At 29.0% G+C, this 26,323-nt stretch overlaps 1 protein-coding gene across 3 annotated transcripts in view; it reads right to left on the bottom strand.

Annotated features, from left to right (window-relative positions):
- Positions 1–1,171: 1,171 nt before the first annotated feature.
- Positions 1,172–26,323, bottom strand: part of aay (phosphoserine phosphatase) — a 90,086-nt gene continuing 64,934 nt past the window's right edge. For all 3 annotated transcript variants that reach the window (XM_075365102.1, XM_075365103.1, XM_075365104.1), the window contains 4 exons: positions 18,547–18,681; positions 9,548–9,693; positions 5,469–5,630; positions 1,172–2,284 (listed from right to left, as the gene is read on the bottom strand). In XM_075365102.1, coding sequence (XP_075221217.1) covers positions 2,196–2,284; positions 5,469–5,630; positions 9,548–9,693; positions 18,547–18,681 — 532 coding nt within the window. In that variant the 3' untranslated portion in view covers positions 1,172–2,195. The remainder of the gene's footprint in view (positions 2,285–5,468; positions 5,631–9,547; positions 9,694–18,546; positions 18,682–26,323) is intronic.

The raw sequence follows: 26,323 nt of genomic DNA, 5'->3' as shown, positions 1-26,323 counted from the left end.
TTGAGTATTCTGCAGTTCATTACATCTCTGGATTCATCATATTGCAGTGTATTGTTAATGAGAAACAAACTGTAAAATTATAGCTTGGAGACATTATCAAGGGGGGATAACAATAAAATATAATTGATCTGGCCTGGCTTCAGAAATGAATCAGAGTGAACATGAAAGAAGGGCTTAGGCAGTTGTTAATGTATATAAATAACTTTTTTGTTAAGATCTACCTGTAATTTGGTTATAATAATCTTTACCGCTATAAAAAATTTTAAATCTAACTTTATAAAATGATCAATTGACTCCTTTGTTATTATTATCAATTTTATTCCATTCAGCAAGTAGTTATTTGATCTATGATCCAACTAATGCATGAAACACACTTAAACGTTCTAGATTATTAATTGTTCGTAGTTCAGTTTTTTACTGACTGAAACGAAGTCATTCAAAACATTTGCACTATTCTTATCAAATAAAATAAGTAACTGAATTAAAATTAAACAAATTTAAAAAAAAATTATTTTATTCTTCCTTATTCTAAATTGTTTTTTACTTGCCTTATGAACCGGAGCAAATTAAACTATTAAATAATTTTATCATCACTTTTTTCAGTAATTCAGTTAGCTCCAGAGAATTAGTTATCAAATCCTAAATATTGAAGAAGTTCAGTTAGAACATTTATATTAAGAATAATAAGGCATTTCTATACTGGCTAAGAACAATTTAAAAAATTTCAGAGTATATTACATTGGAAGTTACAGGTGGCTAAAATTAGTCAAGGTAAAGATATTTATTCAACAAAATTAAACTCAAAAGAAAAAACAACATGAAAAAGCATTTAGAGAAGAAATAAGAAAATAGCATGAAATGTACTTATTCTACTGCCTAGTTAGTTATAAACGCATCAACTGAAACATTTACAATAAAATTTACCAGAAATAGCCATGCCAAAATGTGTTACTGGGTCTCTTTAAAACCATAACCATTGTTTATATGTGACCTCATAATATTATAATGATGAATGTGTGTATATGCATAATTATCATATCATTGATTCAGTATAGGAAGGAAAAAGAAACGTACAAGTTCTTAAGAAAGAAATACATAATTATATAAGTTGTACATAAAACATACACTAGTAATGGAATGGAATAAATCTTCCAGTGCATGTAAGTATTAGTTTGTTTTTTTTTTATGAATTAAAACATGTATCCATTCAACATTAAAATGTTATATATACTTATAACATAACATTTGTAACATTTAGCATCAGAACATTCAACATTAAATTGTTGATTAATAACATGGAGAAATATAAAAGAAAAAAATTTTCTTTTTTTACCAAAATAATCTTACATTATAATTAATTTTAACAAGCAAATGTTTTACTTTAGGGAGTTATTTATTTTTAACATAATAAATGCATCGTAGGAGGACATTACTTTCAGGCAAGAGGATAGCCTGGCTTGACAAATTTTTTTTGTCTTGGAAAAAAGGGTTTCTAATTGTAGTCTTAAAATAAAATTGTCATTTAAGTACATATCTGGTACTGTTGTCTTTAGTATTGTAAAGACATATTGCATTCTCAGAGCTCAGATTTTATAACTATGCCATTACTATTTGTTTCTGTTGTAAATTGTTTGTACATTTAACATACAAATTATTTATATAACTTTAACAAGGAAGATGTTATGGATAAAATTACAAGTAAAAAAAAAAAATGTTGACTTTGCTGGAGAATTGAATCAAAGACCAGGTGATTAAAAGTCTGCTGGCTGTGGCACTTCGATTGAAATACTGAGGCTTTGTAAAAACAGCAGCATGAAACATTTGTTCATATAACCGATATACATTACAAGTCTGCTATGTATATATTTCTTACCTATATCTAAAATTTTGTTCTCTTTGTATGACTTGATTATTATAAAATGTAATACTTAAAATTATATCACAAGATTATGATTTTTAAAAGTATGTATTATGAAAAATATATAATTTAATTCTGTAATATAAAATTTAAAAAAGTAGTAATTTTATTAATACAGTGTACTGTTAATTTTTGTCATGAAATTACATAATTTATTTAATTTTATTTATGAGAATACAATCCTACAAATTCAGTTACATTATAATAACAATAATAATATATATATATTTGTTTATATAGATACATTTTTTTACAAAAATGTAATACAATTCTAATGTCAAAGTGAACTGATAAGTTCATTAAAATCTGTCACATACCATCTACATTTTTTTCTTACTTCTTCTCGTACTACATTTCCTCCATATCCTGTGCATAAAGAAAATTACACATACACTATGTATTATTGTACTATAAAATTGCATTCAACAGTTATAAGGCTATTTAGTTCTAGAAAATATATTTGCTACCATGATCAGAGGGACTGCTTCTGTGAGTTAACTATCCTTTTTCTCTACCCTTCCCTTTACCTTTTCCTAATCCCAACATTGTTGGTTAGATGCCACAAGAATTGTGTTAGCTGTTGCCATGCTAGTACTTTCTAGAATCTACAAAAAGAAGCCATTTGTATATTGGGATCAGTAGATTTGTAACTGTGTATGGGACTATCTAAATGTCGCGAAAAAAGTAAAACTAGTGGTTAGGTTACTCTGTTGGATAAACTGGTTCTCCTACTTTTCTTAAAATAGCCCTGTCAGTAAAGCTTATAATTACTCATGGGAATGTTTAAATCAGATATCCTAATATAGCATATAGCACATCTATATATTAAACTAGCGGACCCGACAGACGTTGTCCTGACGTGGCATTGTTCTGTAATAAATGCACAACACATAAATATAAGTAACTTATTTAAGTTAAAATTAGTAGGAATGTGCACGAAATTTCATTAATATGACTATTAATATGAATATTATAAGTTTGTGATTGTTGTATTATTTTAATGGGTTTATTGATTAATTATGTGTAGTATGGTTAATATTTATTTTCACTAAATATTGAGATATCTGACGAAAATCGAAACGTCGTAAAATTAATAATTAGTATAATTAATAAATTTTGGTACTTGCGTATTAACGCCACCGCAGCTACAGCTTTATTTAAAAACAAAGTAGTCAATCGGATGTCGGTGGAAAATGGGCCGATATAGAGTTTAGCATGGATTCAAAACAGTCTCTTTATTAATTTTAATAACGGTTATTTATTTTATAAATATAATTTAACCAAACTTAACCGACGCTCGCTAACCTTGACTAATTAACAGGAGTGTTTTGATTACTTAAATAATTGCAATAATTACTGAATTTATTAAATAAATACTCAAACAATTACTGTATTAATTAGTCAAGGTTAGCGAGCGTAAGTTAAGTTTGGTTAAATTATATTTATAAAATAAATAAATATAAATAACCATTTATTTAAATTAATAAAGAGACTGTTCATTTTCCACCGAAATCCGATTAACTACTTTGTTTTTAAATAAAGCTGTAGCTGCGGTGACGTTAATACGTAAGTGCCTAAATTTTCATCCACGTTACTTCTAATTTTCACTTTTTTTTTATTATACATACACTTTAGCATTTTTTTAAATTTAATAATTTTGAAGTTTCATAACCATGTGATAGCTTAATTAATCAATTAATAAAAAATTAAAGCACTGTAAAAAAAGCAACGTTGTTAAAATTTTAGTAGAAATTTTTATCATCTTTCTCATTCTTTATTTTAACATCTATTTTTCTAAATTTTAGATAATTGTAAATTAAAAACAATTTTAGAAGATTTTTTATAAAATTATCAGCTACAAAAATTATAACTTCAATTTTTTAAATATACTTTAAACTATAATTATTATACGTAAATTATTTTTTAATTTTATAAATGTTATAATTTATTTTACAAACTGACATTTTTATTTTCAAAGAGCCGTTCAATACTTCATAAGTTGCATAGAATCAAATGAGAATTGACAATTTAAATTTGTAGGTTAAGTTGATTGTTATTGAATGCAGGTGTATACATCATTCAAATTCATGAAAAATCATGTAAAATACTCACGTCAATATTGCATCTTACAAATTTGCACAATGAATATTTTTTAATTACACTTTAAAACGTTATTTAAATACATAATATTCTCAATAAGCGCGTAATTCTAGCAGACACGGCAATGCTTCGCTATTGCTAGATTTGAGTATACATACAAATTAAATGAACACAATTGAAAGTTTCATAAAACCTTAAAAACAATGAACATTAGGAACTTCACAAAATTTAACCTTTCACTTTATAAAAGTCAGAAGGTAAATAAATCCAAATGGCAAAGCAACAACACTACCTATCGGATTTAATTCACACCACTCTCTAATCACAGTATTCGGTGGAAAATAATTTTTTAACGAAAACGGTTGTGGCTGCAAATTCATTACAATTAATACTCAACATTAAGAAACTTACAAAACATTACGGAACTTCATAAAATTTAACCTTTCACTTTATAAAAGTCAGAATGTAAATAAATCCAATTGTCAGAACAGCACTACCTATCGGATTTAATTCAAACTACTCTCTAAACACAGTAGACTGTTAAAAATACGAATTTTAATGTAATAACAACATTAAGCTACGACGCAAGTAACTGATATGCGAAAAAGCAACAAAATAAAAAAAAATCCTAGAATTCGATCGCACCACCAACTACCGGTTCTGACTGATATGCCAAAAATTAAAAAAATTCTAAAACGCGATCGCAGCGCTGCCTACCGGATTTAATTGTGAACCTTAACCATCGCTAGATCAACAACAACACATAAATAAATTAATTAATTTAAAAAAATTTTCTATCCGATCAAATTGTGAATCTAAACCATTCTCGAATCAACTTAATCACACACACAAAATTTCATCAAAATCAGTCCAGCCGTTTAGGAGGAGTTCAGTGACATACACACGCACAGAAGAAATATATATATATATATAAAGATTGAACTGACTATAAGAATTGCTATTATCTATATTTGAACATATATACATCTAGGGCAATGATACAACTTGCTAAACAAGCATGTCTCAAGGACAGTGATTCTAACTGGATTTTATTATGAGAAAATTTGTTATTTTGATAAGTAAGTTCTATAGCAGACTATGTAACATAATTAACACTTGATACCATCTAGAGCAAATTACAAAAAAAAAAGATAAATTTTTACTGGCTATTCCAATGGCAGAAGTGATCTACTATGGAGGACAAATTAGCAAAAGAAAATTATAAATATTTGTTTTTTAATTATTATAGACTTTAAATTTAAGTTAATTTTATTTCATCTAGAGTTGTCAAACTACAAGACAAAATAACAAATAGAACTGATATGCTAACAATTATGTAGAATCACTATATTCTGATAAATATAATTTTTGTAAAATTTTATTTGAAAACAGATTTAACTGAGATTTAATTTAATTTTAACTGAAAACAGATTCTTCAGTTAATATTTACCAATGAAAGCATCAGCAGGTGGACATGCTTCTAAATCTGTAATACCATCTCCAATCATGACAAGATTACAATAACCATGTGTTTTTTTTAATATACTCATTACTTCAGCTTTACCACCATTTCTTGATGTTGGCTCATTTTCATCAAATCCACCATATTCCCCTAAAAGAAAAAAAATCTTTCCAGTTTTTAATTTACATAAAACAAATATAAATAAAATAACAACAGATAAGTGAGTAAATTGTTTTCCATAAAAAGTAATACATTATTAAGAGGTGCATACAATACATATATCCTGATAATTTAAATGTATACCTAGTATTTTTTATATGCATATATCTAATAATTTGTTTTATTCTGTCATAGCATTACATCTGTTAACAGATAGAAATGACTAAGTTGCTATCTCTTAGGGTAATTATAATCAGTTTGTGGACACTTCCTGCAGTGAACACAGTGAAGGTGTCACTTTAAATATCACATGAATTTCAATGTGCTAAGCATGTTGATATTGACTCGGTGATGAAGATAATAGAAATAAAATCACTTCATTTCTTATTTCTGTTAGAAAGCTTGGCATGGATGTACAATACCTGATGTAGGAAGCCTACAACTGTTTGGTTACTGCCCCCTAAAATACATACATAAAATAAAACTAATAAGTAAACAAAAAGTCAAGTAAATAAAAATAATGGCAAGTATGTGAGTGTGCTGATACAAATTATTTTCAAGAAAGCTAGAAAAAACAATGATACAAAAACCTGTACAATGAACAGTAGAATTCTGAGAGTTCCGTCAGCATGTGACAAGTTACTGCAGAAAAACCTTGATGAAACAGAAAAACAAAAAGAATTTAACTCTCTGATTTGTATTTTTTTTTCTTATTTAATTAGTGTACTTTCAAAACGTTAATATTTTTAAATTATTATAAAATAATGCACTTATTCATTCAGCTTTATTTTACTCATGAATTAACCTGAAAGTGTCAACAGGAGTTCATACTTCAAGTAATAAAGGAAAAAGACTTTTGGGTAGTACATCTGTATCGATAATGATTTATTTTAATTAACAGTGAAAAAGCAAAAACGTCAAAACGTCAGTTTTGCAGTACGTTGAGCAAGAGATACCATCTTTCGTTGCGGAAAGAATTATAATCTGATTTCTCGCAACGTATGTGCCAAATGCTCTGAAATTTAGACTCGACTCCAGGCAGAGTTCGGAGATACTACCCTGTCAAAAACTCAAGTGTTTGATCGGGACAAAAAATTTCGAAGTAGCTGTATGCAGTAAAGAACGAAAGTCGCGAATGTCGTCCGCGGACCAGCGTCAAAGATGACAAGGTTCAGGTCGTTAGTAACCTTGCGGAAGGTGACCGCTGCTGAAATCGGATCAGAGGTGGGCATTGGTGTTGGGAATGCGCATACAATGTTGTCAGACATTCTTGGATACAGCAAAATGTGTGGTTAAAACATTTGTCAGCGGCTTCTGAATCTCTTTGAGGAAGAAGGAGAGTTATTTTTGGACTGTATTGTGATCTGAAACAAAACGTGGGACCACCACGGAAAGCAAGGGCACAAGAATGGAGTGGTGAAAAAGCGGGGAGGGGCACCGAACAAGGCCAAGAAACGCTTGTCAGCCGGAAAAGTTGGGACACAAAAGGTGTACTGCTAATTGGATTTCCTGCACGAACGAAGGACGCCAGTTGTTGGATGACGTCAGGGCTGCTTATCGCAACAAACACTCCGGCAACCGATTTGCAACGTCCTCATGACAGCAGCTAAGACTCGCGATAAACTCGCTAAAATTCATCGGATACCTCTTGAACACCTACTGTACAGTCCGGACTTGTCACCGCGTGATTTCCACATGTTTGGTTTGCTGAAAGAAGCTTTAGAAAGGGGAAAATTCGAAGACGATGCCGCAGTCGGGCATTATGTGCACAATAAGTTGTTGGGGCAGCCACTTAGTTTTTTTGATGAAGGGATCAGAAAGCTAGTTATCCGTTGAAGAAAATATATGGACAGTATATAGAAAAAGAAGGTAATTATTTGTAATTCTATCTAACATCAATAAAGATATGTATAGAAATTGAGATTTATATTTGAATGACAATAGTATATTGTGTATTAGCATTCAAATCCCACCAAAATAAAAGTGCTCTGCAAGTAACGCCTTAATTCTGTTAATCGCAATTGTATTTTATATATGTACTGAAAATCATTACTCTGAGAGAAATCAATTGACAGGTGCCTTATATACCTCAGATGCTTTACATATGTCAAAATCACAAGAAAGATTGGAATAATGTATTGCAGCAAATTAATATACCTTCTTTCTGTTATGAAACATTTCAGTTTCTCTCCCACAATGTTTTTTTTTTAAGAATAACTATTTAAAGTCGCTAAGAAAATAATAATTGCTATTTTTTCGTGATTTACCTAAATATTAACATTAAAAATTAGATGTAATACATTCCATTCAATGAGTACATTCTTTTTCAGAATCCGACCAACTTTTTTCAATTTTTTTCTTTAAAATCGGTGGGTTTTTGGAGGTATTTGCAGAGAAATTATAACTATTTCGTTTTATATGCAATGCCTTACTCCATTAGAAGAAAAGGAAAATGCACGAATAAAACTAACAATTAAAAAAATATTTTTAAGAACGTTAGATTATTTACGAAGTGTACTGATGTTTGTTTTTCAGAACATAAAATATCACATTTACCATTATATACCTTCCATTCAATCTTGCAGCAGACAGTAACTTTGCCACCATTGCTACAGTTAGTCATATATGAATGTTAGTCGGTTAAATTAAGTGTTGAAGTTAGTTAATTAAATGGTAATCATTTATGACGACTAGGCGTTCTCTAGTCACCGCTTTACCTGCAATATTTTTTTAATAGAAAAGTTATTTATTTAACACACGAGTGCTAACATACCCCGTCGCGGCTTCACCCGCACTATTTGGTTGCTTGCGTTTCCCGTAGCGGCCAGGATTCGCTTCGCTCGCCCTTCCCGTCTATCAGGGGGCTCTTTCCCCGGCCTCCCTGTGTTCATTAAACTCATGCTTGTGAGAATAATAATGAAAAATAAAAACTAAAGCCTGTTCGATTTATAAAAACTATCAGCGTATTGTAATTTCTTTAGAGTTTGGTCAGTACAGGACCTGAAACGAGTGATCTGAAGGATGCCGGTTTCAAAATATCTGGCCTCCGTCCTATAAATAGTATTTATAACTGGTTACCCGTATTTCGTACGGGTAAAAATATTTTTTGTCCGGTTCTTAGCGTTATCCAACAAATACCACTAGGAGGTGACCGTAATTCTTTTGTCGTTTATTTATTATTTTTATTTTATGTTTTTTAGTCGAGTAAATGGAGGCGGTTGCAGACAATCGTGCCGCACTTACAGTAACAGAGACAGTGGCTGTGTTGGTTGAGCCGCCGTAGCACCCCTTAAAAAGTCAAAATTCAAAAAACCCGAAGGTAGTTTTGGTTCAACATATTCAGATGGTCATTGTTCGTAATTTTGTTGTGTAGGCTCAGATTTTTTTTATCTTTCTTCATTCCTTTTAAGGTCGAATTTCGAAAAATTTAGAAATTAGTTTTTAAATATTTACATGAAAATTACCCACCAAAAATTTTCATCGTTACCGAGAAATTAAAAAAAAATAGCCGGGTTCAAAAAAATGAAAATTCATTTTAACCCTTTAAACTCAGAATTTCAAAAAAATTATGAATTAGTTTTTAGATATTCACATGAAGATTACACACTAAAAATCAAGTTGATATCTTCATTTGTCGCTGAGAAAATTAATAAATTTCATTGTTACTGGATTTTAACCCTCTAAACTTGGAATTTCAAAAAACAAACTAAAAAAAAATGTTCTTAAAAATAGAATATTTTCACGTACCTGTAATATATTAAATAACATGTTTTTTGTTGACTCAATCCTCAGAGTATAGAATATATATCTCAATATATATTCTTTTTAACAAGAATTTTATTATTATTCTATACGAGCTAGCAAAGTTAAACATTTTATGTAAACATTATGAAGTAGATAAAACTTACCATTTAAGTAAAATTTCAGCTTGTTCGCAAATATATTTTGTAATGGTATATTGAGCTCCAATGCAATAGGTCCAATTACACCTCTAAATCCACCCGACACCAAATAAACTGGTATACTTCTTTGGTGTAAGCAATCGATTAATTTTCTATAATAAAATCATAAAACAAAAGTAATAATAAAAATAGTGCTATATAATAAATATTTCTAACACTATTTATGAATTGTTGAATTAGTATTGTAACATATAAATTTAACTAGAATAAAATAACAATAAATTATTATAAAAATAAATATAAATACTAAAATTTAAATAAAAAAATGCAATATATTTAAAAATTAAAACAGATTATATTTGAAAAATAGTTATGCTAAGTCATGCACTAATTTCAGACAATGAAGTCGTATTAATAACATATTATTATTTGTCAAGGCTAAATTAATTTAATGTTGATGTCATTGCATGTAATTTTTAATTTTTTTTTATAAAAATTTAATTATCAGAAGTAGTTAATAGAACAAAAATATGTTATTTGATGCTGTTTTATTCAATGAACATAATTTTGTTAAAAGAAAAGAATCAACGTTGTGATACAACTTCCTTTTCAACCGTTTCCATTATCCTAGTTTTCCTTGGGCTACGTAATTCAACGTACATCATTCTTCATTAATTTGAAAAAGTTGTTAATATTTATTAATCTTTAAAGTTATTACATTTCCTTTTATTTGTTGAGAAAAAGGTACTGCTATTATTATAATACACCTCACTGCTATGTTTTGTAGTAAAGTACATTAACAGAACTAGAATTAATCTTGAACTTAATAAGTGTATGTATAAATCTATAATATTTATTTAAGATGTTCCACTCATCAGATTTTTTTTAATAATCAAAAGTATTTTAAGAAATTTGTTTTGCAATTAATTAGGATTATTGCTAAAGTAGTGGAGACATAATTTTAATTAAAAATATGAACAAATTTTTATTGTTTGATTTAAATATGACTGACGCAGATTAACAGAATAAAATAGATGAATAAATATTCAAACTCTGATTTACTCTTACATAATAATACTAATACTAATATTAGTTTCTTTTCATTAAAAGAGTAAATATAATGAATTGCTCAACTGAGAAGAAAATTTTAAATCAAATATTCTAACATTGTATTAATTTTTAGGTAATGCTCAATATAAAAGACATCTTTAATCAGCATTCTAATAATAAATTGCTGTCCTATTAGGATGTGATGATAGTATAAAAAAGGAGAAAGTAAAAAATGTGAGTTGAAGGATTATGTTAATAGTAAGGAAGTTCAGGTAGATAATAATAATAATAATAATATAGGTTATAATATTTATTATTACTCTGCTATAATGAATTACCAGGAGAGAAGTTCATTAGTAGAGGTCACTACTATTTGAATAAGACATTAATGTGAAACATTACTGTTACTGTATTACATTATTATTTATTCTCTATCTATATTCTTTCCTGGTTTGAACTTTGATATTAATGCTACTGAGCGATCGATATGCTTTAGAAATTCTCAGAAATAATATTAGTGATGTTTGTAAAACACAAACATTGTTAAAGTATACTTGGCATGTTGCCATCTTGAAGATGCAAATTAAAATCATAACATATTCTTGATAAAATATATTGTACGTAGCTGAAACTCATTAAACTATTTATTACAGATAAACAAATTAATTGAGAATATTTCATGTTTATACATTCATATCAGCCTGTGTGTTTGTACATTTATAAAGTATCATATTATAATTGTTGGATATTCTCATTAATTGTTCTCTAACTTCTGCCTTCTGTACTGTCTTCACCCCAAAAATGGTGCTTCCTAATGCCATAGAAAGTTAAAAATTTGGCAGGTGCATTGTCCTTGACTCAAATGAATGCAACACAAATAGTAATTAAATATACCGTCAATCGAGAGTCCCAAAACTGGGGATTTTCCACAATTCAAAATATTTTATAGTTTGAACTTCAAATTGTCTTAGAAGGTCGATTGATATTCTACAAATAATTTTTTTTTTGCCTCAATTAAACTAGTCAAAATCAATTAAGAAAGTAATATCTGATACAAATACATGGAAACTGGAAAAATGGGGATTTGCAAAATTAAAAAAAAAATATATTTTTTTGTTTTTTAAGTATAATGATGATATAAAATAGAATACTAAATATTTTGTTATTTAAATTAATGTTATTTTTCATACATTTATTGTATTTTTACAGCTAAATGAAATCACAATGATATTTCTTACTTTTTTCTAATAAGGTCTTTGTAATAAACTGATTTATGGTCAATCAAAAATAATTTTAAATTAAAAAAAAAAAAAAACGAAGAAAAAGTGTTGTGTAAGAAAATCAATCATTTTTTCTATGGAATTTGTTTTTTTAGACAATTAACAAAATTAGTTACTGATATTTATTTCCTAACAAGTTAATGCTTAATAACTGTTACTATGATGGATGATAATGAATTTTGTATAAGTGAAAAATTCCAGTCCTGATTGGGATTCAAATTTTGAACCTCCAGATGACGGAGAAGATGCTATCGCTCCATTATGGAGGTTGGTGGTGGTATATAAATAAAACTCTATTTATATAGAGAAAACAAGCTCTTGTTTATTTGTTCAAATAAATTTATTTCATTTTATAACAGATTTCAAGTTTCTTGTTAGAAACAGGGTTCTTATGAAGAGGCAAATGCTCCTTTCTATTTTTCATACTCATAATTTGTTCTACTTATTCTAAATTACACTTGTACAATCACTGACATTACATAATTTATAGATGCTCACTTTATTAACACGTTTATTTGAATCTTTAATATTTCTAAGGACAGGGGCTAACCTCCTAACATGTATTTAAGTGGTATAGAAAATACCATAAGCTAACTTTTTGTTTTCAACTTATTATATTCATGTTATGGTTGTATTATTACTAAATTTGTTCACAGATCTTATTTTGTTTTATAAATAACCGAGTCATCAGTCATTTAACTGGCTTGATGCTATTCTCCATTTCTTTTCGTTTTGGATTAAAATTTTAACCACATCCTACACCCTCAGAGAAATTTTTTTACATTCAAGATTTGTTTTCCTATGTAGATTTTACCTTCTATGCACCTTTCCATTAACAAAATAACTAAGCCAGAATGTCTCTTAGCCAACTTAGTATGTCTCTTTATAAGATTCTTTTATAAATTTCTCTCCTCACTGGTAAATAAATATAGGTAGAAATTCGTTGTGGTTCTTTATTTTCTATTTAGTGTAGTTAATTCTTTGTATCTACTACTCAAAAGTACAAATAGATTTTTTCTAGGTTGCATTTGAAAACTTTTTGTAGGCTTAAGCGGGTTAAAGTTTGAACAAGTTTTACAGGTAGACAGTATTTAAAGGGGATGTTAACAGAATGATTATTTGTTAAATCTAATTTTGATTTTTTATTTTGATGTTGGGCCTGTTAATGACTGGTGAATAGCAAATGCCTTTGGCTAGTAGAATTGTTTATGATTAATGTAGTTTTTAAATGTGCCGTATTTTTCAGATTATAAATTTATTTCCAATATCTCTTGTGAAATTATTTTTATATAATAATCTACATTAATTAATTGGAAAAAGGTGACAGATTCAAATAAGAAGATAGACTAGATTGGCCAGTCATATGTTAAGGTGTCTAGGGTTAATTAATTTAGTACTGGAAAAGTACTGAAGAAAGAAATTAATGGATGAGATAAAGTTTAGAATATGTAAAGAGAATTATTATTATTATTATTATACATTTTACAGTGTAATATCTATAAATGTAATATCTAAAGGCAGGTCTGTAGTACGCTGTGGCATCCCCCCTCCATTACTCTTAACATCACTCAATGACTTCTCCTCACACCAGCCGTGTAGTGTATTTCAAGAGTCACATCAATAACTTGTAATGATTTCCACCGTATCTAATTATGACATCACTATTATAGTAACAAAATTATTCTGGTAATTTTTTATTACAAATAAAATTATTTATGCCTATATTTTGTTAAGATTTATATGAAGTAATTTATTTCTTGAAAGTATATGGTTTTTTTTTCAAGTATGTTAACTAAGGTTCTGCTATAAATAAAAAGTAGCAGTAACGTAATATGAAAGTATATAAAATGAGTTGTTTAATTTTCATAGGCTATAGTGTTATGATTTTCTTTGACGTGGATTAGTTATTTACGAAAATTATTTTTAAATAGCACGTACACACCGATAACTAATATTCTTTTGAGCTTTGTAGGCCTACAAAACTACAAAAAAAATAGAATGATACAAAAAATACATAAATAAAGTGTTAAAGAAACGTGAATAAAAACAATATAATTATAATCATCATTAAATTTATTCTAAAAAAATGTATGAATACTACAGAGATATTAAGTTAGTACTGTAATAAACTTAAAATTAATTAATTAAAACGTTAATTCGTACTATATTTTATAAACGTGAAACATAAAATTATTTCACACAAAATAATTTATACAGTAAGTTCAAATAAATATATATAGAGGAATAGATAAATAACAGATGTCATAAATAACTAATAATTAAACAACAAATTTAAATAAATAAATAATAGCGAAAACAAATGAATACGGTAGAATAAGCAATTATAAAAAAAAATAAAAAAATGATAAATACAAGTCTGTATCATTTTGAGGTTTTACTTTTATCGCAACCAGTAGCACGTGTTCCGTATGCCGGGTTATAGGAGTAGTGTAGTGGAGTCAAGTAGAAGCAGCTTGTAGGGGGACCCGCCTTTAGATTTTACATACACTATAATATATATATATATATCCAACCACTTTTCCAGCTACTGTCGGGTCTCTCTCTCTCTCTCTCTCTCTCTCTCTCTCTCTCTCTCTCTCTCTCTCTCTCTCTCTCTCTCTCTCTCTCTCTGTGTGTGTGTGTGTGTGTGTGTGTGTGTGTGTGTGTGTGCGCGCGCGTGTGGGCAAATGTAATTACTGCTACCGGCTTGCCAGGCCAGACGTAGCTGCAATTTATCTAAATGTACTGGTTACTGGTAAACATGTAGTCTAGAGCAGACTCACATCGACCACTCCCAAGATGTGTTGTTAATTGAAACCCGATTGGGTTTCAATTATCTATGCGTAAAAACTAGTAGCCTGATAAAAAACATTATATTATTAGTGGTTACAACAAAACTTTTATTTTAGCTGATTTTATAAACCTAATTTTGAATATTTATTGTACCTTTTTGATTACACATTCATTATTATTTAAAATTTATAGCAATATTATTTTTGACTGCTAAGACAACATAATAATCTCAAGAGAAAATATTTTATCTCGCATTCATTAATTTAGTCACAGGAAGCTACTTGTTCACATTGAAATATATAATTAAATTTTGTTATTTTGCAAAAAATATTCAAATTTACTAATTTTTATCAACAAAACAATACTGATACATTAACACTTACTCTGCATCCTGTTTATTTTAGAATGTTAATATATTCTTCATTTTTTAAAGATAAAGTAGTCCTACTTTTCTAGTTATACAGTATACCACAAAGTTCTCCTGGAGCTTTCATAACCTATTTTACTCGTGAAAATAATGGAAAAAGTGCATATTAACATATGTCCTAAAGTTTTTCGTTTGCGAGTTACGGTTAGTGAAAGATTTCGCTCTGATTTTAGCTACCGCGATGAAATGAGGTAGTATTGAAAATTTTAGAACGTTAATTAAGGGCGAGAATTAGTGATTTATTATGGTTCTTGATCTGAAAAATTTAATAACATAAGTCCCAGAACCGTATCTATAGTAGTTTTTGAGAAATCCGGGGTGAAAACCAATAAATTGGAGTAAAAGACTCTGTTTTTTATATTTGACGTACAATAACTTTGTTAAATGGGTAATAAACACGTAAAACTTTTAATGAAAACTTCTAGAGAATCTGTTTATGAATAAAATGGTGAAAGATAAGTTGAATAAAACAGAGAAAAGTTAGAAAAATTAGAATTTTATTTAGAAACAGTACACTAGACCAAAGTACATTATACTTACCAATTTATAATAAATGTTCAAATATGAGCCGCTATTTTCAACACATTTCTTGGCACGATTCTGTACTGCTTTTATTGATCGTTTTAGTTCAGACGCATCCATAATGCGAACAATTAATTTCTCACGAGAATGTATTTTTGTTTTGTATAAAATATTTTTCATCCGTCCTCAGAGGCAAAAGTCTAAAGGTGTTAGATCAGGCGATCTTGGTGGCCAATGATGTGGACCGCCACGATCGATCCATTTCTCAGGGAAATGAGGATTTAAGTGCGTAGAAACGCACAAGAGAAGTTGGGAGGCGTTCCATCATGTTCAAATTAAAATTCACAGAAAACTTTCACTAACGACAGCACAGTTCACAGAACCCAATATACATAAACAAGAAGTTCTTTAGAATTTCGCCGGTAAGAGTACGCAGAACTGGACGGCAAGGGAAAGTCAACGAACTATGTTTACAGTTCTAAACATGACCTAAACTAAAAGTCAAATGAAAATGGGATAAAAAATTAAAAAATAAGCATGAAAACATTATATTTCAGTTCAGTTAGATATGCAATTAAGAATACTTTCAAAAAATACTTCGAATTCTGTTAGACAACGTTTTCTTCTTCCATTTAATGAACCGCGGGACTCGAATATGTTACTTTTTCCCAAAAAGGTGGGCTTACGAATCGCGCCGCTAGGTAGCAGTTCTTGATAGTATTAAGTAGCGTACAAAACTTGATAATGATCTTGAAATAATAAAATTTAAAAGAAAATATCCTATAGCTTGTTGTAATAGTAAATGCTCTTATGTAAGTGAAAGTAATGAAAATGAAACAATTTTTTTAATTCTCATCACTTCATTAAATAAAAAAAATATTAGTTTACAAGATATTATAGCTGCCAATTAAACACAAAAAACACGAACAGTAGGAAAGTGTAAAAATGTGGCAACAAATACATAAAACAGAAATAAATTCGATCGGTAACTTTTTTATTCTACAATTACAACTATTTGAACTTATTGGAGAAAAAAAAAAGTTAATTTAATAATAATATAAAAAGTGTGTCCATGGATACGGTAAAAATCGAGGGTTATACTAACAAAATAATAAGTGTAATATTTCATCACTAATCTTCGATTCGTAAAGGTAAATTTACAAATATTCGTAAAGGCCTTTACAAATAGTAATTTTATTAAAAAAGAAGAAATATGGTATGAGGTGAATGATATGACTACCAACAAAATAAATAAGCAGAGAAAGTAAAAAAATGTATATATGTTTGTTCTAGAAAGGCAATAAATTCTAATAATAAACCTGTAAGATAACAATCAGTAATTATTACAAAAATAAAAGAATAATCTAAAATAACGCAGTGATATCCAAAAAAATTACAATAAAATTGTAAACCGTACGGTAAGAGTCTCGCAGATATCATTTCTTCCGCTCAAAAAACAAAAATTTCTGTAATATAAATAAAACTGTTTTTAACAAAATGATTCTGATATCAAAAAAGATAAGACACTACATTTCTATTATCAAAATCGTTATTAATTTAGAATTTTGTTAAAAAATAAATACATGTTAATATATGTAATAGGCAATAAATAGATAACAATAGGCAATAACAGATAATAAACAGCGTTTAAGCGTTCCATACAATAAGCAAATAAATATTCTTAATTTTATTTATATGTAATACATATCACATTTACAGAAATAATGAAATTCTTATGATTATTCGTTATTTAATAAATGAAATCGGGCCGGTAAGAGTTTTGTAACAAATTTTTCCATTTTTTGCTTATTATATGGAACGCTTAAATATTGTTTATTACCGATTATTGTATATCTATTGTGTCTATTACATATATTTAACATGTAGTTTTTTAAACATAATTCTAAATTATGTACCTTACAGAATGATTTAAACACTGATACAGTACTGCGCACTGCTGATCAGCTGTTATTTTGTTGTCAATTTCGGAATAATAATTTATTGTATTTCTGTCATTAATAAAAAAAAATTACTCGTATTATCTAAGTAATTTTTATTTATTTTTATTTTACAGTTGTTGAGTAAAGAAATTTGGTTTTTGTTTACATTAAATAAGTATTTTTCTGACAATTGTAGTAATGTACGATTTTCAAATAAAATTCTTATTTTTCTAACTTTTCTCTGTTTTATTCAACTTAACTTACACCATTTTGTTCATAAATAAATTCTCTAAAAGTTTTATTTAAAAGTATTATGTGTTTATTACCCCTTTAAAAAAGTTATTGTACGTAAACATAAAAAAAACAAGGTTTTTGCCCCCAATTTATTGGGTCACCCCAAATTTCTCAAAAACTACCTAAATACGGTTCTATTGTATTTAGACCTATTTTATTTGATTTTTCAGATCAAGAACCGCAATAAATCACTAATTCTGCCCCTCAATTAACGACCTCATTTCAACGAGATAGCTAAAATCCGAGGGAAATCTTTCACTAACCGTAACTCGCAAACAAAGCTCTTTAGGACTATATTAATATGAACTTTTACATTATTTTCATCAGTGGAATAGATTATGAAAGCCCCGGGAAAACTTTGCGATGTACCTGTATATTAAATTATAATGTGACATGTTCACATTACAATTTTAACTGACAAAAGTATAATAAATGTTTTATGTAAAAAAATGGTAGAAAAAAAACTTTCTAAATGATAAAAACATGCCAACACGTCAAAAAGGATTTATTGTGCTTCAGCTTATATATCTATTAACACTGTAAGCCTGTTAAATTAATAAATTCAAAGTCTGTCGTTACACTTCAGAACTTATTATTATTCACGGTACAATTTTTTTTTCAACAACTCTGCTTCGTTTAACAAGACATAAAAATAAAGATATTACAAGTATAAAAATAAAAATGTTATTTTTAGCTTACTTAACACCTGGTGAAAGTCTTGGTGGACGGTCTCTTATAAAATCTCTTACTGTTGACATCGAAGGCTTTATTATATCTAAACGCATCGCTAAACTTTGTTTAAAATCTAAAGCTCCACTCATAGCATTTTTTGTCCTAAAAAGAAAAAAATTGAATTAAATTGTTGTATTCAAAAGTATTTTGATATCGTATAACTTTTAAAAAAATTGATCTTTTTAATCTCATATTCATGTTAGTTTTGTTATCTTAAAAATAAATTTTCTCTTTGCGTAAAACAGCTACCTTTATGTATTATAATTTATGTATCATATCAATGATTAGGAACATAAATAGTAGGTCTGGCTTACCCAGATGGCACTTCAGATGCTAGCCTAGCTTTTTGTGTTACCTTTGCAGAGTCCTTTAATACAAGTTTGGCACATAATGTATTATTCCACCAAGGTCGTACTACCTACTGCAGTTGCAAGTGTAATTTTGGGATGATTTTATTTAACAACTATTGCAAACTTCCAGGTTATATAATTTCAACTGCAATGCAGGTTATTAAAACATTTTATTTTTTTTTGCATATTTTGATCCGTTTAAAATTCTGCACGTTGTATTATAAATAATTTATTTTTAGAAGTATAATTTATTCACAACAGAAGTAGCGTTTGTAGTATCGCATAAGGTATAAATAATAATGCGATAAAAATTGTACGTTGAATATTGTTCTTAATTATACAGTTTTTTTGTCACTACAGTGTCTTTAAAAATTACTTTGCGGTTGGATTACAGTTTATAGCAGAAAAAGATCTTCTTAATTAGATGAAAATAAATTCCATCTCTTAGCCGAAGGGTAGCTTACATGGAAATAATATTTTACATTTAATCAATAATTTTTTACATTTAATCAGGAAAAGCTAAAGCGGATCAATATCATGTGAAAAAATAAACCACATGTCCTATTAATATATAATGAAAATATTTACCGCATCGCAAAAAGTATAGGAATTTACCTACATTTTTCATAAAATATAAGATTTGGTATAGTTTGAAATAACATACCCTTTAAAATTTTTATATAAACTAAAAGAGTAAATAATTTTTTCCAGAAATCTATTTTTTCTATAAAATTTAAATAATACTAAAAATTGAAATCCTTTATTTTTATTGTAATTTTGTTGCATAAAAGAACCGGTTAAAATCACAATGTATTCCTTAAATATTGCCTAATAATTTTAAACATATCAGAATTGTATGTATTATAAATATAAATAAGATAATTAATTAAGTATAAAAGTAAGATATGTTTAAATAAGTTAACTATTATAAAGTCAAGTACATTAAAATGGATACTGTAACTAAATACATATTCAGAGGTCCCCAAATCATCATAACCCTTACCTTGAATCATTTTACACCACTATTATTTCTTTTTCCTCTGTTTGAAAAATTTGCATATTAATATAATGACACTCAGCGTAAATAATTCAATTATTTAATAGTTCCAATTTTTAAATTTTTTTAAGTTATAAAGATGGTAATTACTCCCATACAGGATTTCCTCGGGAAAATTGTAAATTCTTTTACAATTTAAAAGTTGTAATTTATCAAGAATATATTAGATAATTCTCTTTCATCATTATTATAAGTACTACATATTTTACATGTATATTTCAATATAGCTGTATAATTTTTATTTTCATCTATATAAATGTGTTTATTTTATTTTAAGTGTGCAAGAATTGATACTAAGTTACAACATAATTTTGTAAGAAATATGTACTTTGTAAAAGATGAGAATAAATCTATTATTATTATTTACGTAAAGTGTATTGTTTTTTGTTACAGTAAATGCGAAAATATTGATAAATCAGATGTATATTCACAATTACTATAGTGCATAATTTCTTTCCGAGTGTGATTTTAAATATTCTTTCACATGTGTATCAGTAATGAATAATATATGTATAATTTATCAAAAAGATTATTCTGTTATTGTTGATACAGATTTAACCAAGCAGGAATTAATAATTTCTTTCCGTGTGTCTTGTTGCACTTCACACACAACAAATGCCTTATTTAAAAATAGTAACTGAAGAGTAGAAATGGATTACAGCTAAGCAGTTCTAAGAGTGATAAGTTGTAGAAATTAAGTTATAAGGGCACCTCAAGTCGAGGTGGTACCTTGAGCTGATAATTTGATGATCAAACAGCCGTGTTTATAATTTTTAAGTATTTTAGAAATGCTGTCTGTTAACAGAAAAGATTCAAATTAAATTCATTGATCAGCATGAGAACATGACAATGCGATTTAAACTTTGTGAAATATAATGTAAGATATGAATGATGAAATAAATACATGGAAATATGATTCCATATGATCTTTCTTTGAAATCAAATCCAGTTCATTAATCACAAGAGATAGAAATTGTTATTGACACTTGTCTTGAAAAATTTAAGAAATTATGTTTGAATTTTGATACCTTGTGTTAAAAAGATCAAAGCAGGTTTTAAATCTACTGCAGTTCAATTTAATTTAAGGTGAAAATTATAAAAAGTTTACTCGAGTCCAAGTGCTTTCTCAGACTCCAATGAAGCTAGCTAAGGTGAATAGTATAAAAACCTTACCTGAAACTGTTAAGATCAATTTAAAAACTATTTTTAATTTTTAAGAAATTCCTAGTAAGCAGTTAATAATACATTTGATTTGTGTCGTTTTTGTTCATATAATATGTTGTTTTTGACCAAATTAGTGCGTTTTTAAAATCCACAAAGGTTTTCTGGTGTTTATGTAACTCATAGCTATGCTAAAAATTTTCAAACTGTGGTTTGAAAATTCTTTGTATATACTGTTAATTGTGAAAATTTTTTTATGTTGTGTGCAGTGTTTGTGTATCTGAAGTGAATGTGAATGTTTATATAAAAGTTTATATTCCTTTGAATGAAATTTTATTATTGAAACATTTATTATTTTTTTTTGTCTTCTGTCATTTGACTGGTTTGATGCAGCTCTCCAAGATTCCCTATCTAGTGCTAGTCGTTTCATTTCGGTATACCCTCTACATCCTACATCCCTAAAAATTTGTTTTACATATTCCAAATGTGGCCTGCCTACACAATTTTTCCCTTCTACCTGTCCTTCCAATATTAAAGCGACTATTCCAGGATGCCTTAGTATGTGGCCTATAAGTCTGTCTCTTCTTTTAACTATATTTTTCCAAATGCTTCTTTCTTCATCTATTTGCCGCAATACCTCTTCATTTGTCACTTTATCCACCCATCTGATTTTTAACATTCTCCGATAGCACCACATTTCAAAAGCTTCTAATCTTTTCTTCTCAGATACTCCGATCGTCCAAGTTTCACTTCCATATAAAGCAACACTCCAAACATACACTTTCAAAAATCTTTTCCTGACATTTAAATTAATTTTTGATGTAAACAAATTATATTTCTTACTGAAGGCTTGTTTAGCTTGTGCTATTCGGCATTTTATATCGCTCCTGCTTCGTCCATCTTTAGTAATTCTACTTCCCAAATAACAAAATTCTTCTACCTCCGTAATCTTTTCTCCTCCTAAGTTCACATTCAGTGGTCCATCTTTGTTGTTTCTACTATATTTCATTACTTTTGTTTTGTTCTTGTTTATTTTCATGCGATAGTTCTTGCGTAGGACTTCATCTATGCCGTTCATTGTTTCTTCTAAATCCTTTTTACTCTCGGCTAGAATTACTATATCATCAGAAAATCGTAGCATCTTTATCTTTTCACCTTGTACTGTTACTCCGAATCTAAATTGTTCTTTAACATCATTAACTGCTAGTTCCATGTAAAGATTAAAAAGTAACGGCGATAGGGAACATCCTAGTCGGACTCCCTTTCTTATTACGGCTTCTTTCTTATGTTCTTCAATTGTTACTGTTGCTGTTTGGTTCCTGTCCATGTTAGCAATTGTTCTTCTATCTCTGTATTTGAACCCTAATTTTTTTTAAATGCTGGACATTTTATTCCAGTCTACGTTATCGAATGTCTTTACTAGGTCTATAAACGCCAAGTATGTTGGTTTTTTTTCTTTAATCTTCCTTCTACTATTAATCTGAGGCCTAAAATTGCTTCCCTTGTCCCTATACTTTTCCTGAAACCAAATTGGTCTTCTCCTAACACTTTCTCCACTCTCCTCTCAATTCTTCTGTATAGAATTCTAGTTAAGATTTTTGATGCACGACTAGTTAAACTAATTGTTCTGTATTCTTCACATTTATCTGCCCCTGCTTTCTTTGGTATCATTACTATAACACTTTTTTTGAAGTCTGACGGAAATTCCCCTTTTTCATAAATATTACACACCAGTTTGTATAATCTATCAATCGCTTCCTCACCTGCTCTGCGCAGTAATTCTACAGGTATTCCGTCTATTCCAGGAGCCTTTCTGCCATTTAAATCTTTTAATGCTCTCTTAAATTCAGATCTCAGTATTGTTTCTTCCATTTCATCCTCCTCAACTTCCTCTTCTTCCTCTATAACACCATTTTCTAATTCATTTCCTCCGTATAACTCTTCAATATATTCCACCCATCTATCGACTTTACCACACTTTTATTATATTTTACCTAATAATCATATTTTTAGGTAATATTTGTTTTTAAAAAAAAGTATGGTTTTTTAGTAATAAAATTAATTTTTCTATGAGCTGGATTGAAATCAAGGAAAATCTTTCATGTACATATTCTAAAACTTACTGAAAATTAATCATTTATTTGTATTCTGCCTTATGGAGGTCCTTAAACAAGATGTCTGGTGGTAGGTTTCAACTTTACAGTCTATCATTTTTCAAGATTACATGCTAGTCTCTAAATGTTACCATTTCTTTTTTCAATCTTAATTGGATTTATCACGTGATACCTTCATTTTTTTCTTTCCATCCGTCACTGTCTCAATTGCAATCTTCAGCAGACATTCTCTTCTAGGACCGATGTCCTAGCCATTTTGTCTTCCATCTTCTTATGATTTGTTTTCCTTCTAAAATCCTTTGCTTTGCTAGACTCTTTCTTAGTTATTGAATAATCTTCAGAATAATCTCCTCCTGTTAAGATCTTCCTTCACTACTGCTACTCTAATTCTTATCTCTGCTGTACAACATATATAATCAATTGATGTGCTTCCTGGATTGTTGAATGATTAATTTTATTTGCTCTTTCTCTTCACCGTTTAATCTAATATCAACTCTTTTACCATTTTTCTTATTACCATAATCTTGATCTTTTATTTCCATTCCATCACACTTTTTGTCAAAAAGATCTTCAAGCATCTTACTCACCTCTTCTTTACTATCTACTAGCAGAATTATATCATCACAAAAAGACATTCCACTCTCCTTCCACCTATACTAACCCTTCTCTCCCTATTAAAATATTCTCAAATTTTCCTCTAAATATAGGTTGAACAGAGCAGATGACAAGAAACACCCTTTCCTGTTTCCCTTCCACAGTTCAATCTCTTAACTTTCTTTCATTCTATTCATACTCTTTTCAGGTACAACATTTTAAAATTCTTCTCTCTATCTCTCCAATTTATTCCTTCTTTTCTCAATGTGTACATTAGACTGTCCCATCTAACTCTGTCTAATGCCATATGATTATTGTCCTATTATGTTCAATTACAATACTAAATAATAAAATAATAAATATAAAAATATGTAATATTTTAATAATAAATATGTTCAATTACAATACTTGAACATAGTATATGTGTAGCATGGAGTGGTTAAAAAAACATCATAAGTGTTATTGTTAAATGTTTATTGGTATGATGTGTGCAAATTAATCCAAACACAAGAATCTTTTGTTTATTTCTATTGTGGCTACACTGGTTGACTACACCCATTCTTTAAGTTGTCTTTATAATGTGAAGTTATTGTTTTTTGGTTATTTAGCAATTTTCATATTATAAGTATTTTTTTGTGAAAGTTTATTTAATTTTTTATTATAGAATCATATTTTTTTTCTCTGTCTTCAATATTAATAATGGTAATAACTCCAAGAAAGTGTTAAAAAATTGTTTCTCTAAAAAATTGTTTATCAAGAAATTGTTAAAAAATTGTTGAGCATACAAACACAATGACAAACAGTTTCCGAGTGTGGTGTTGGACTAGGGACATTGAATGCTATTTTAGAACATCTAAAGGAAACTACTCTAACAGGATTAGTTATTATAGTGAGAATAAGTAAATTTGATCTAACATTATCTGCTTGGACTTAGGTCAAGAATTAGCAGCCAGTGGTACAGATTTACACGTGACAACTGTTAGATGCCAATGTCTTGCAGCTGAACAGAAAGCTCATCAGCCAGCTAAAAAGCAGCTTTTAACACCAGCATGTACAAAAAAGGCTCTTATGGGCCAAAGAACATGCTAAGAAGACTGGAAAAATGTTGACTGACGAGTCACAATTTTATGTTCAGGGGCAAAGAGTTTCTTATATTAAAAATCCATCAGATAAAAATATATCACTCACTCACATTAAAAAATCAATTTCAGGATTGTTCACATTTGAAGACCCTTGCTAATTACTTCCAGTTGATAGTTTGTTGAAAAGTAATGTTTATATCAAGATTCTGAAGGAAAGGGTTGCCTCACAAGGCAATTCCAACAAGATTTGGTGCCATGCCATACTTGTGGAAAGATTTTTCGAAGAACAAAATGTAAAGTGCCCCTATGGCCAGGCAACTTCCTAGACTTAAATCAAATTGAAAATCTTTGGGCAATAGTAAAAAAACAACTCTCAAAAATGAATTGTAGCCCACAAATTAACCTCATTAAAGCAATATTATTGGTATAGTCTGATGATGAAGAAATCAAAAACATGTCTAATGCACTTTTTGATTAGATGCCAAATTGTGTACATGAAGTGATTAAGAATAACGAAAAACATGTTAATTATGGTACTTGATATTCACAAATTATACAGGTATGATTTTTATCTAAATAAAGTTGCTTTGTATAAAAAAAAATCTGTGTCGAAATTAATTTGTTCGGTACTGTATATATATATATATATATATTTATATACATACGAGGTGTGGCTAAAAAAAAAACCAGACTGATCGATCTACAGCAAAGAGCGCAAGCGTGAAGGTAAAACGCTACACGCCCGAGTCACGTGACATTCCCTCTCTCCAATTCTGCCGCGGGGATAAATAATGGATATAGACCGATTACTCTTATTAATAATATGGGAAAGGTGGTTGAGAGGCTGATAGAAGGCAGGCTTAGGGCAGAGCTTGAGGAAAAGGGCTGTCTACATCCACAACAATATGGATTCAGAAAAGGCCGATCTACCATAAATGCCTTAGAGAGAGTTAAAAATTGGGCTTTAAATAGCAGGAGCGGTACCTGGAGGACCAGGAAAATCCCCCTAGTGATAATGCTGGACATTAGGAACGCGTTCGGATCAGTACCCTGGTCATCTATAATTGATGCATTGCATGAGATGCGAATAAGCGAATATCTAATAAATCAAGTTAATCACTATCTACATCAAAGGTTTCTTGAGATCAAAACTTTGGAAGGTAAGGCAGTTTTCCAGATGTTTGATGGCGTTCCTCAAGGTTCTGTGCTGGGCCCAACCTTGTGGAACATTTTTTATGACGCAGTCTTCAGACTGAATTATCCTGAAGGAGTTACTGCAATTGGCTATGCTGATGACATAGCAATCCTCGTTGAGGATAGGGATGTAGATAACTTAGAACGCAAAGCCAATCTGGCATTAGGAATTATAGATGAATGGTTACAAAG

Source organism: Lycorma delicatula, chromosome 4, assembly GCF_047948215.1.
Source record: "Lycorma delicatula isolate Av1 chromosome 4, ASM4794821v1, whole genome shotgun sequence".
Taxonomy (NCBI): domain Eukaryota; kingdom Metazoa; phylum Arthropoda; class Insecta; order Hemiptera; family Fulgoridae; genus Lycorma; species Lycorma delicatula.
Note: the sequence above shows the minus strand (reverse complement) of the source record. Positions and strands in the feature narration are given on the sequence as shown.